We start from the raw sequence: 13189 nt of genomic DNA, 5'->3' as shown, positions 1-13189 counted from the left end.
CCTACCCTACAATATTTGGTAAAAAAGGCTCTTGGGTGATATGCATAACCACATCTAGAAAATGTCTTTATTCCCAGGTTTCTCCCTCAAGGGGAACCATATTTTATTCCTAAAGCAAACAACTAATTATTCCCATTTATAGTGTGGTTCTTTTGAAGTAGAGCATGCATTTTGATTGCATGTTTTATTTATAAGCAGAAAATCCACAGACTACAAGAAGTAAATTCACCTAACTAGAAATGATTAAGACACTGAAAAAATTGCCTTGATGCACAAGTACATAGCAAACCCAGCTCTGAGTCCCCAGACTTCATCTGCCTCATGTCCCCAAGCCATAGTGCTGGCACTCTCTTTATGTGAACCCGTTTCTTCCTTAGTTCCCTGTGGGAAACTTCGGTTTGCTCCTTGCCTCTTTCTCCTCTGTCCTGACCTCCATCCATCCTATTGCTTTCTTTCCCCCGAGGGCACAGCACCATGCTCCTAGGGGCTCACACACTCTGTCACACAGCCACGGGACGCCATCCCAGAGTCCAGGGACCCCTCCTCCCATACCTAAGCTCAACTGGGAAGATTCAGTGTCTGAGTCACTCTCACCACCTCCTCCGCCGCCTCCTGCGGGGACTTGCTCACAATTTTGGCTACTAGAATCTTCTTCCGGCCTCTCTGTGGCAATGGTTCGCTGAATATTTTGATACCTTTGCATCAGAAAATGGAAAGACAAGAGTTAACTTTTGTTTATTGGTTGGGGCTGGTGCTACGAATCAGATTACTGGGGAAATCTGGAAAATGTTGTCTTGGATGTCTGGGGAAAAAATGCTTAACATTCCCACAAGAGAGCCAAAACAATTAGTAAGACAAGTGTCTCTGGATGGTTTCACTTCTATTTGTTTTGTGTGATATGATAAGTTTCAAGTATGGTGACTTCTAAAAAAAAAAAAAAACCACCAACATAAATAATGAGTTAAAAAAAATAGCCTATACCCTGGCTAAGTCTAAAATAAAGCCATGGGAAGTAACTTAAAATGTTACAATTAAAATATCAAATTATAATACCTCTATATTATTGTAATAACAAACTAGAAGAGTAGTTCTACTCACTTACTTTTACTTGACAAGAAACTGATATGACCAGCAGGTATGTGGAAATAAAATCATGCTGGCAAAAAATAAAATATTTTGGCAGACAAATGTTTTCTGGTTATTTGAAGGAACACTTTATTTTTCTTCCCAAATTGAGGATTTAGTCAGTTGGCCAGCCAGTTAGCCACTTTGCCAGGTATCTATTAAATATTGACTAACTCTTCCAATCTGCACAGGCTCTGTCCTGGACCTCCAGGTCAAATAGAAAACTAGAATATGATATCACACTCTAAACCCACATAGTCTAGACGGAATTCTATATAAACCATGACTCTAGTGATGTAAAAAAGCTTTCCTAGATGCGTAAGAGGTATGTGAACACAGATGAGGAAACACATAAAATATATTTTGAAATCAGAGTATGAACTTGTTGGGGAGAAACTATAGAGAAAATAGTTTCAGAGAGTCCACCCTTGGAGAATTCTGAATAGCTCGGTGATGGACCTCAGGCAGGGCTAGGAGACCAGCTGAAGGGAGGCAGAGAGCACCTGGTTGGTTGCTACTGGCAGCAGTTTGAATGGAATTAGTTCTCCAACTTGAGCTGCAGAAAATGTGCCTACAAGCATAATTTGGCATACAAATTCTACAGAGTTCATGGAAAACTGACACCGTCGGTGAATACCTAAGATGGGGGCGTGGGACTCCGTGAGCCTCTTGATTAAGCACACCTATTTTCAAACTTGGGCCATCAAGAAGTTCAGAGGATTCCCCACCTTTAAATGACTCTCAGGTTTAGCTCATCTCTTGCCACCAAATTCTAAATCTGGCTTCCTAAATACCTCCTATGCATGAGTTTCTTAAGATGTAAAATTAATCTCTAGCCTCCCCATGCAATCTGAGCAGAAGAGTGCCAGGGGATTTTCTTTAGCTGCCATTCTCCTTTCACTCTGGCTCATAGGAGCTCTGTGCATGCTGATCACCAACCGCTTGTTGAGTTGCTCCATCTGCTGGATGGACCCTGATCTCCGCATCCCATCCGGGGTGGCTGCTGCTGTGGGACGCTGCCAGGTGGTCGTGCGGTTCACGTGGTCCACATAGAAGACCCGCCCATGGCTGTCAATGCGAGCTTCCCAGTCTAGCATGTAATAGAAAGGCAAAATGAAAAACCAAGGACAAACTATTGATCCATGTGAAACAGATGCCACCTCCAGGTATTTTACGGTTAGAACTCACCGTTGGTTACTAAATAGCTGAAGCCAACCCTATCCACAGATCCCTATCCACACAATGTCTGAGGCATTGGAATGGCATTGACATTCCAGAAAAGGGCCTACTGGATTCATATTCTCTGCTGGGCCATTGTAAACAGTAACTATAGTACCTCAAATATGACCTATGTTAAATTTTAATAATTTCTAAAGAGAATGTCTAATGTTTATTTTATTCCTTTCTTTAAATCTTTTCATCCTGTCAGTCTTGTTGGCTACTCAAATGACAGCCAGAAGACTGTAGTTAAAACCAGTTTTAACTATAGCTATGAAACACTGTACATGCAACTTTAGACGATCTCCACCTAATACTTGGCAATTTTAGTTGATTGTCATTTTTCTTGAGAGAGATTTGATATCTAGGATTTCAAACCATCCTTTTGATAAGTTGTAAATTGACAGTGTATATTAAACCCACTGTGGCTGCCACATAGTTCTTGTCCCAAATTGATAACAACTATTAACAAACATCAATCTTTTAAATACTTCTTGGTTGATAAATAAGCACCCCAAACAGTAGAGGGAGCCCAAGGTAAATATGAGTTCCTTTGCTTCTCAAAACAATAGCCAAATCAAGGGTGGAATCATAGTTATATGCTACATAATAGATGCAGGGGCTGGGTGGGGAGGGGGTAGATAAAAAAGTCCTCAAAACTGGAAGAGCTGGCAGTAAGATATACATATCTGAGCTGAACATGGAAAAGCAACATCTGCTATACCAAACTGGGCAAAGCTTTTAGAGTCCACATGTAAAAATGTGGTGGAAATACTAGCTTCATGATAAAATCATGCTGAAAAATTAGACTGAAGAAAAAGCAAAAATAATTGCAAATGGAGGGAAACCATTCAGCCTTTTAGGTGAGAAAAGCCATAGCTTCCGGGAGTAGATCAGATACTAATAATTCTATTGAAAAATTATCATTCAGATAATGACATAGCAACTCTCAATTAAAAAAACAAACAAAAACAACTCAATATATTAATGATTTTATAGGTGCATGGCATATTTGTTTGAGAATATTTTGCTTATGCCTGACATTTAACTGAGGAATTGCTAAAATGCCTGAAGAAAATTAAAATACTAGAAAACACCAAATTTAACTTGGAAAACAAAACAAAGGAAAAATGTAGTCAGATGGCATAAACAAAGCCTAGAAGGTTTTGATTAAAATTAAATTCTAGACAACCCAGCTATCAACTGTTAGTAGTAAATGTTAGTGAGCTTGTTGATAAAATTGTGTGTATATGTAACTACTAGATAATTAATTAATCTTGAACCAAAATTTTTAAATGTCTGTGATTCCTAAACTAATAGCAATCAGACACTTCCTTTTTCTTGAATCCAACAACAACAAAAATGAGTATTAACCTTAAAAGAGTATTGTGCTATTCAACTCAATTGAACAAACTCCTCTGAGCATTCACTATGAACCAGAAACCATGCCAGGTCCTGGGGGCACATCCCTGAGTAACATACTCTTGCCCTCCAGGCACTCAAGGTAAAGAAAGGATTCTTTCTAGTTTCCTAAATTCTCTAAGGAAAAAAACACACACCTAGAGAATGGTGCAGCAATAATTTCTCTCTGCAAGGTTCAATATTTCCAAATCACTAATATAAAAAGATAAAAGCCAGACAGATAGGCCTTTCTGTCAATATATGGAATACATAGAGCTAATTATACACTTTTATAAATATTCAGAAGAAGAGTAAAGTAGAATTAGAGCTTATAAGCATGTTTTATGGTTTGCTTTGATAAGAATTAACTTTCATATATTTTATAAACCATATTGTATGAAGAGAAAATTTCCAAATGGAACTTCAGGCCTCAGCATGACCTGCTGGACTTGGCAATGTGATGCCTAAACAATTCCTAAAAACGATACCTTACTGATGCTCGGGCAAGTTAGAATAATTAATTTCCATCAATTCATTTGTAGCTGAAGTACCTATCATATACCAAATTATATATTTTCCATGCAATCTAAGAACAACGAAGAGCCTAATAAAGTATAATTTTTAGTTAGTATACTAGCAAAAGTAAAATTGACCTTTTTTTTTTTCCTTTAACAATTTCATACCACGTTTGTAGTCTTGATTTTTCTCTTGAATTTCAGTCATACATCCCATCACCTACTTGTATCACTATGCGGATGATATCTCAAATATAACACTACCAAGCTTCAGAGTTTTCCCAGCCAAACCTGCTCTGTCTGCAGCCTTCCCTTCCCATCTTAGTGAAAGCAACTCCATCCTTCCAGGTAAAAATTCTTGAAGACCTTCTTGACTTCTATCTTTCTCTTACACATCATCTCCAATCTGTCAGCAAATCTACCCACAAAATACATGTCCAGAATCTGACCACTCCTCATCACCTCCATGGCTCCCCACTGGCCCAAGCCGCCATTATTTCTTACCAAGGGCACTGCAGTACACTTTTGTTGGGTCTCATACTTCCATCTTTCCTTCTCACATTTAATGCCAACACAGTAACCACAGGAAAACCTTTAATACCTATGTCAGACAATACCTCTTCTCTGTTCAAAACGCTACAATGTCCTCCTTTCATCCAGAGTAAAAGCCGAAGTCCTTAAGAGGTCTACCAGGCCCTTAGTGGGCTGGGTTCCAGTATCTCCTTGATGTCATCACCTACTCCAGACACACTGGTCTCCTTGCTGTTCCTCAAACCTACTAGGTAGGCAGTCATTTTTTTCTTCCAGAAAGCTCACCCTCCTCAATACTTGCATGGATTATTACTCTTTTACCTCCTCTAAGTTTAACATCAAAGATTGCCTCCTCAATGAAGCTTACCTGACCACCCTATTTAAAATGGCAAACCAGCCACCCCCAACAACTCAGGATGTCCTTATCCTGCTCTGCTTTTTTTTTTTCCTTTGGTAGCACGTATCATCTTCAAACATGTTATATTATTTCCTCTTTAAAAAAATTATTTTATTATCTGTCTCTGTCAGACTAGACTGTAAACTCCATGAGGGCAGCGACCTTTGTCTATTTGATATCTCACACAGAGTAAGGACTCCATGAATATTTGTTCGAGTGAAATCATCCATGTACTATTTGAGACTATCTAAGTAAATTCAGTTATTAGGCTTCACTATAAACTTTTAAAATATTTTAAAGTATCATACGAATAGAAAATCAAAACCTATCTGGAAATTTTATTTCCATTATTTAAACCTGCTGATGCAATTATTTGAATTAGACTTATATATTCAATTTTTAAAAATAATATCTACTATAACTAGTAATTATTCTTGCATGGGTTGGAAGTCAATTCATGCGAACACGCACTGATAGATTATTTATTGTGGGGCGAGTGTTCCTTCCCTGAAGAAAACATGCTATAAATATTTATCAGATAAGTGTCAGCTGGGAAGTATCTATAGTGGCACTGAAATGTTACTATTCACTTATGGAATACCCATAAGTCAAATAAATAAATAAATAAATCAGATGTCAATAGTTAAAGAATATAATGTTTGGCTTGGCCCACCACTAAAAATGGCTTTCTTTTAAATGTCTACATATTAAAGGTACTCACTGTTTTCTAACTGATAAATTATAACTGACTCAGAGAAAAATGGTGTAAATGAAAAATGTATCACATTAGCAAGAATAGATGAATTAAAAGATAGGCATTTTTCCTTTTCAAAACTGTTACCACTTTATGTAAGCACAAGCAGCAGAATGTAAGGAAACATTGATTCTTAGCATCCTGGAAAGATCTACAGAACTTATCAAGTCTTAAAGGTTATCTTTGCTTGAAAAGCAAGCCTAAACCAAAACAGAGATATTACAGAACATATGTGATGTTAAGTGGGGTGTCAGTTCTTTCTTATAAATTTATTATAATGGATTATCATAAGGTTAAGGATAGAATGATATCTAGAGACTACCTAGTCCAAATCTGGCATTTAGTGAGGAAATTAAAGCTTTACTTTACAAATAAGAAAACTGAGTCTCTGAGACAGTAAATGGTTTTCCCAAGTTCAAATGACTAGTTGGATAATTATTACTTTTATTAGATACCAGGAGAAAATGATATTGAATGCTATTCCTAAAAAAGACAATGTTTTTCTGAACAACCCTAAGAAGTATAGAAGAAATCGGAGTCTGTCACCTATCAATGCAAGCTGTAGCAAGGAAAATGCAAGCTCATGGGTCCTGATGGGTTGAAATGTTTTATTATATGGAGATGCTTGCTACATAACAGGTCCAATGGTGAACAGTAGGACTATTCAATCTTGAACTGCAAATTTTAAAACATGGAATAGTAAAATTTGGGACTTAAGGACTATGTACAGTTGGCAAGTACTTATTAAGAAATGCTCTCCATTTCAGAAGTTGAGGAGCACTAGGTTATCTTTTCTAGATCACATCCTGAAACCATTCGTTAAAAACCCCAAACAATTTTTATAGTAGGTGCCATAATGGAGTTGAGGGAGAGTTTGGATGTTTACACACAAGTTCATACTGACCTGTTTAGGTTTGGCGGGAAGAGTTAAGGCATAGAGTTTAAAAACTAAAGCTTACTTGGTGGAAGAGGCTCATCGATTGTTGGGTAGTGATGATGCTCAGGCCTCAAGGAAGGAAGCTGGTTTACTGGCTGGGAATTATGGAGTATAGGACATTCACCTATGGACAAGATAGTCAAGACATTCAGGTTCACTCATTGCTATGATAACGTGTTAAAAAAAGCAGGACCGTAAACAAACTGCTATAGAAAAAAATCCCAAAGAATGGGCAATCTATTTTTGTGTCAGTTTACTACAACCACAGTCATTCATCAAAGAAGGAACAGAGGTACTTGTTTCTTTTAACCTCCAAAGAACATAGCCAAACACTTCATGACTATGATCTATACCACACAGATCATATATGTAGGATCAAGGTCTGATTCTGTAACCACCTGAATTGTCTTGATGGGAGGATGGCATCAGAAAGAAAACTAGCAGAGCCTGACTTGAGCCCAGCGAAAGAAATAGGCCTGTTTGAGGAAGTGCGGCATTTCTGAGGTCCCATGAAAGCACAGTGGGCCAGCGCAAAAGTATCGCTCTTGTTTGAATAGATTTCGTTAGAGAGCTGCCAAGAGGCTGTTTTTCAGATTTTGTTTTCGGAATGAAACTCTTAGATGGTGTCTTTCCAAGATGGGGTTAAGGAACTGGTGGGTCAAGAAGGTGAATTCCTTTAGTATAGAAACTAGCGGTTGGGGTTGGGGGGTGGAGGGGCAAGGAGCCATGGGGTTTCGTGATTGTTGCAGGCTATTTTGAGGAAGAGTCAGAAAAGCCAGAGTGTTCTGGAAAGAGAAAAGGACAAGAGACAAAGAAAGTAGATACGAGGTAGGAAGACTGAGACAAGAAAACTTGAAACACAGAAGTGAGATAGGAGGAAGAAGAGAGACGAACATGGACAAATTTTAGAGGTAAACATATCCACAGAATGCATGCCCCAAATATTACAGGCATATCTAATAACACCATCAGTCGGGCTTATCATGAACTGAACAATGATCTAAAATGGTGCTCCTGCTTCATGACGTTCTCAGGTTCTGGGTTACACTGTGTGTAGAGTGGCCATGGGGATGGGAGGCCTACTGCACCAGCAATTGCAAAAGTAATTGCTCTTGGTCTTTGGAGAGCAACAGGCCGGCAGGCCAAGAGACAGCTTCCATTCAGACTGGTGTCTCCTCTTCTTCCTACCTCACGTGATCCTGGCTTTATCGCAATAGCCCATATTGGCCAGAGGACAAAGGCCAGACCTTTTCCTCTTCAGTCCTTCATGGCTGATGCAAATATTAAGTGTTCCCTTATCCCTTAGGTAAAAAAGGAGAGAAACTGGTAAAAACAGCAGTTAAGACCTTTGTGGCATTTCAAGTTTCAAATATTTTCCAGAATGCCCATACATGGACAGGATGATTATTTCTTCTAACTCTAGATCCATAGAACTGATAAAAAGTAAAATAGATTAATTAGAAAGTTAGATGGCTTTAATTTAGCAGTGTAATTCCTACAGCTAACAGAAAAACAAAAACAGAGATGTATTTAGGAACAAAGGGTCCTTCTAAGTTTAAATATATCACACAATTTCTTGTGTAAACTCTGTTACTCAAATCCTTGGGGGTCTCTTTTTCTTTTAAGAAAAGCCAGGGAAGGTGTGCGCCCCTCATATCAGTGCACAGATCCTTGTGAACTGGTTCCTGTTTCAAAGATGTGCTCTGTTTTTTAGTGGATACCACACTCATGTCCATTTTTATATATGCTTCATGTCAGAAACCAAAAATGATGGTATAGTTATGTCATCAGCTTCTGTATTTTTAATTTAGCTGCTTGAAAACAAAAACAAAAACAACAACACAAACTTACCTCCTGTAATTAATTCAACCAATCAGATTAATTACTCCTCCAAGCTAACAGAATATTGTTGCTTGCAGGGGTTAATGGAGCTGACCCCACCTGCTTGTGAACCCCAAGCAAATGCAGTCACATGACTGACATCACTCAGCCAACTGAAAGGATGGAACGCACAGGAGAAGCAAAGGATTTTGTTCAGCAAGAGGCTGAAGTGCCACACAATCACCCTTGCCTCAAACACAAAGCAAGAGTTCAGAACTTCTAGAACTTTCAAGAGGGAAATATATTCCACTTGAAAAGTTAATCTCACTGCTTATCTGCCCTGAAGATGCCTCCCTTGAGGGGAGGCTGAGGGCTTTACACCTATCCTCATTTAGTCCTTCCCATAACACTTAGAGGTAGATTCTACTCTTACACCCATTTTACTAATAAGCACGGAGCAGTGACGTAACTTGGCTACGGTATCATGGCTAAGAATTGGTGGGACTGGATATAATAAACCCAATCTCCAGGGCTTGAGATCATAATCACATTACAGTGCTCTTATAATTTGATCCTAAGAAAGTTTTTTAAAAACTATTTTATGTTGAGGTTTAAAAAGGAGGATTTTATAGAGGGGAAAGAAACAAAAAGTAGATAAAGATAAAGACCACATCCTCCATAAGCTGCTGTAGACTCACCTACCTGGGCGAGGGGCGATAGTGATTCTACTGGGAGAACAGGGCCCACGTGCATATATTAAGTGGGTTGTGTCGAAACCCTGCTTTCTTAGAGCAAATGCCAGTGAGGGACAGATCCACGACACTGACACCCTTAGCTCGGGACTCACTACTGATGGGGGGAAGACTGGCTGCAAGGAAGTCACATGCTAACACATGTGCAGCTTTCATGAGATCAACAGTCCCTCTCAGGAATCTTCCTATGGCCCCTGGTTATCACCATAGGGAAGTGTTCAGGTGCTTCTTAACCTTTTCTGAGTTTACAGCCTACAGAATTCAGGAATGTAGACATTTCTTTAGAAGTTGCACTGCAAAGATTTCTGCGATAGCCCTGAAGTACCTTTCTGGGCAGTTTTCCCCTGATAGATAAGGGAATGGACAGTGTAGACTGAGCTAATTTTCAATGAACTGGTGTGGACTGTCTTCCAACAAGATGGTCAAAATATACCCTAGAGGCTTCAGCGGTTGACAAATAACAAATCCAAATTCATTTTTGTAGGTTTCTGAGTTAAGCATTATTACATTTTAAAATGTAAAAATGTTAGAAAAAAATAGCTGTTGGGTGTGAATAGTTACTAGATGTTGCCTCTTGAGTCACAAAGCCTAAAATATTTACTATCTGGCCCTTTATGGAAAAAGCTTGCCGACCTCGAGTCCAAAAAATTCCTGCCAGCTCCTAGTTACACTCTTCTATGTGTGTGTCCCCAAATCTCTTCATATGGTAATTATTTTTAATTGTGTTTAATTATTGAGTATTTCCATATGCTATGTGACTTTGTTCTATTTTCCTGCACCCAGCATATAGCATTGGGCCCAGAACAAAGAAGATATTCGTGCCATCTTTGCTAAAGAAAGAAACTGACCATCCCATGTTCACTGCCACGGGTTCCCTCCACATGTGTCCCTCTGTGGTGCACTGTGTATCACTACAGGTTTCCTTCCTGGGTTTCTCTTCCTTTTCCATTTTTTTGTTGTTGCACTTTTTCTTCTCACACACGCCCCTTTTTCTCACTCCTTTCTCTGAAATGCAGAATTGGGCATTGTTGACTTAAAATGATTTTTGTGTGCTCACGTTAGTTCCTATAAACATTTGTAGGTTCACGGACGCATTTCTTTACGTGCTGAGAATGCAAACATCAAGAAGATACAATTCTGGTCTTTCAGGAGTTTACAATTTAGAGACCACACCACCACATTTGATTTGGAGCCTAACTTAAACAGCATTAGAGCAAAATAGCAGGACCTGCATGTTTCTCTTTGAAAACAACCAAGCTATTTCACCTTGTCCTTTGACCTTTGAATTATTTCCCCCTCTGTCACTGTCACTGTCACTTGCCTGGAATGCAAATTAATGTCATGTATGATTCTAAAGCATGACTAAGAAGGACCTTCAGTGGCTAAAATACAGAACACATTTTAAAACTAGAGGTGGCATCTTTTGAATTAGAATCTTATTTGAAACAAAGCAATTTGCGCATTCATATTATCTTCCTCTTCCAATTAGCCTAAATAAGTAAATAAAAGAAGAAAAAGAAAAAAACAAAACATAGAAACACTAAAAAGGAGAAAAGCAACAACAATAAACAGAATTGAGCACTAGAAATAACGTTAAATTATGAAAGCTATGTAGACTATTCCTATCTATCTGTACACAGGCTAGTTAAATTCTAACATAGAGGTAAAAAAATCAATGTCCCTCCACTTACATTTATTGCTAAGCTTTAATAAACTTTGGGAAGTCAGCAGATATTTCCACATAATCCACCATTTCTGCTTATGTCACCTGATGCTGGCGTTGATGCTCTGGGTGCTGTCAGGTCAGGAAGGGGAACATATACACTGGCCACAGTGATAAGTGAAACAGAGAATCACATGTACACGTGCACACTCACACGTGTGCACTGGTAACCCTCAGTGTATACCTGAGAGGTGGTGGGGTGTAAGCTCTTTGTAGTCACAAAGACACACACTTACAGGACAGGCACACACCCTGGCAGCAATCCCACTGGGGACTGCTCCTCTCCCTCTTCTCTTTAAACCATGTTGGTTAGACCTGGGTCCTCCTCGCGAGTCCTACTATTCTCTCTCTCTCACTCTGATCAGGTGTGAGGTCTAACCTTCTCTCCGATTGCTCGGCCCTGCCATGGGGGGTTCCACACCATCCACGGCTCTTGCCACCCTCTCGCTCCCGCTCCCGGCGGGGGCGGCTGGCTGGTCGGGCCACGGCCCGGCCGCGTTCACGGACTCCAGGTCCAGCTCCGGGCTCTGCGCCGAGTCCGGCACCGACTCGAAGGCGCTGTTCTCCTCCTCCTCCTCCTCCTGCGAGGAGAAGACGGTGCTCTCGGAGATCTTGGCGCTGTCCAGCGAGGAGAAGCGGGTGTGGCTGGTGAAGCGGTTGCCGTTGTGGTAGCAGGAGCTGTAGCACGAGGAGCTGTAGCAGGAGGAGCTGTAGCAGGAGGAGCTGTAGCAGGAGGGGCTGCAGCAGGACGCGTCGCAGCCCTCGAAGCTGTGGTCCCCGCCTTGCCTGGGGCTGCAGTCGCTCTCGCTGCCCGTGCTGGGCTGCGTGTCGCCATCCGGGGCCGAGCTGGGGGCCACGCGGGGGGCCATCGTGCCGGGGGCAGCCCCCCCAGGGTCCTCCACACCCTCTTCCGGAGCAGGCGGCTCGGCAGCCACCGTGTCCCCGTCACTCAGCCCGTCCTTCTCCGCCGTGTCCTTCAGCGTGGGCTCCTCCTCGGCGCCCTCTTCCTCCTCCTCCCCGCCGGGGCTGCCGGCCCGGGCCAGCGGCATGCTGTGCAGCAGCGTGTGGATGCGTATGTAGTGTGTCCGCGGGGTCTCCGGGTCGCTGCAGGCCGATGCGATCACGTTCTCCAGCTCGGACACGGGCAAGGAGCAGGGCCTGCTCTTCCTCTTCCCCGCGGGGCTGCCCCGCAGCTGCAGCCTGTCCTCCAGCTGCAGCCTCTCCTCCGGGGCGGCCAGGGCAGGCAGGCTCTCATCCCCGCCTTCCGCCTCCTCCTGCACCGGTGCCTTTTCCTCCTGCCCCCCAGCCCCGCTCTCCTGGGCCGCCTCCTCTGCCTCCTCTGCCGCGGGATCCCCAGTGCTGGTCTGGGCATCACCGTCCTCCAGCAACTCCGGTGGGGGCGCCTCCCCGCCCGGGGCCAGCCCCTCGGCCACCTCTTCCGCGCTCAGGGTGGGCTCGGTGTCCTCTCGCCCCAGGCCCAGAAGCTCTCCAGCCCCATCGGGTGCCACAGAGACTGTGTCCAGGTCATCTCCTGCCTCAGTGGTACCTGCCGCTTCCTCCACGGGCTTGGCGAGGCCCAGGCTGGCGTTCCCTTCCGTGGCCAGGGCGCTGCCCTCCCCGGGCTTCTCGGACTCCGAGCTTCCCGGGGGCTCCGGTGCCTCCTGCAGAGGGTCCCCCAGGTGGCTGGCCGCCAGGCTGTTCATGGGGCTGTCCTGAGTGCCCGCCGGCTCCGCCTCGGTACCCAGGGACATCATCTCTTCATCATCTGCGGGCAAGAGGAGAACGTCATTCCTTCCACAAGAGAGCATGTTGGGGTTGGTGTACTCTGCCAGACATGGCTCCAGACCTACGCTGATACTATTGTTAATCTCCACTCCACTGTCTAATCACATGGCATTAGGCTAGGACAGCGATTCTCAACCTTTTTAATGCTGCGACCTCCCCCCCACCCCCCTTTAAAAAATATATATATTTTATTGATTTTTTTACAGAGAGGAAGGGATAGAGATAGAGAG

The 13189-nt window shown here is 42.4% G+C and overlaps 1 protein-coding gene across 4 annotated transcripts in view; it reads right to left on the bottom strand.

Moving 5' to 3' along the window:
- The window catches only part of HECW1 (HECT, C2 and WW domain containing E3 ubiquitin protein ligase 1), a 101141-nt gene that overhangs the window by 30586 nt on the left and 57366 nt on the right, over positions 1–13189 (bottom strand). For 2 of the 4 annotated variants that reach the window (XM_036429811.2, XM_036429810.2), the window contains 4 exons: positions 11554–12939; positions 6901–7002; positions 2065–2215; positions 553–695 (listed from right to left, as the gene is read on the bottom strand). In XM_036429811.2, the coding sequence (XP_036285704.1) occupies positions 553–695; positions 2065–2215; positions 6901–7002; positions 11554–12939 (1782 nt within the window). The remainder of the gene's footprint in view (positions 1–552; positions 696–2064; positions 2216–6900; positions 7003–11553; positions 12940–13189) is intronic. The other 2 variants (XM_036429813.2, XM_045578612.1) reach the window with 1 other exon arrangement.

The sequence above is a fragment of the Pipistrellus kuhlii genome, unplaced genomic scaffold (genome assembly GCF_014108245.1).
Source record: "Pipistrellus kuhlii isolate mPipKuh1 unplaced genomic scaffold, mPipKuh1.p scaffold_m20_p_10, whole genome shotgun sequence".
Classification (NCBI taxonomy): domain Eukaryota; kingdom Metazoa; phylum Chordata; class Mammalia; order Chiroptera; family Vespertilionidae; genus Pipistrellus; species Pipistrellus kuhlii.
The sequence above is the reverse complement of the archived record's forward strand: the minus strand, read 5'-3'. Positions and strand labels throughout refer to the sequence as shown.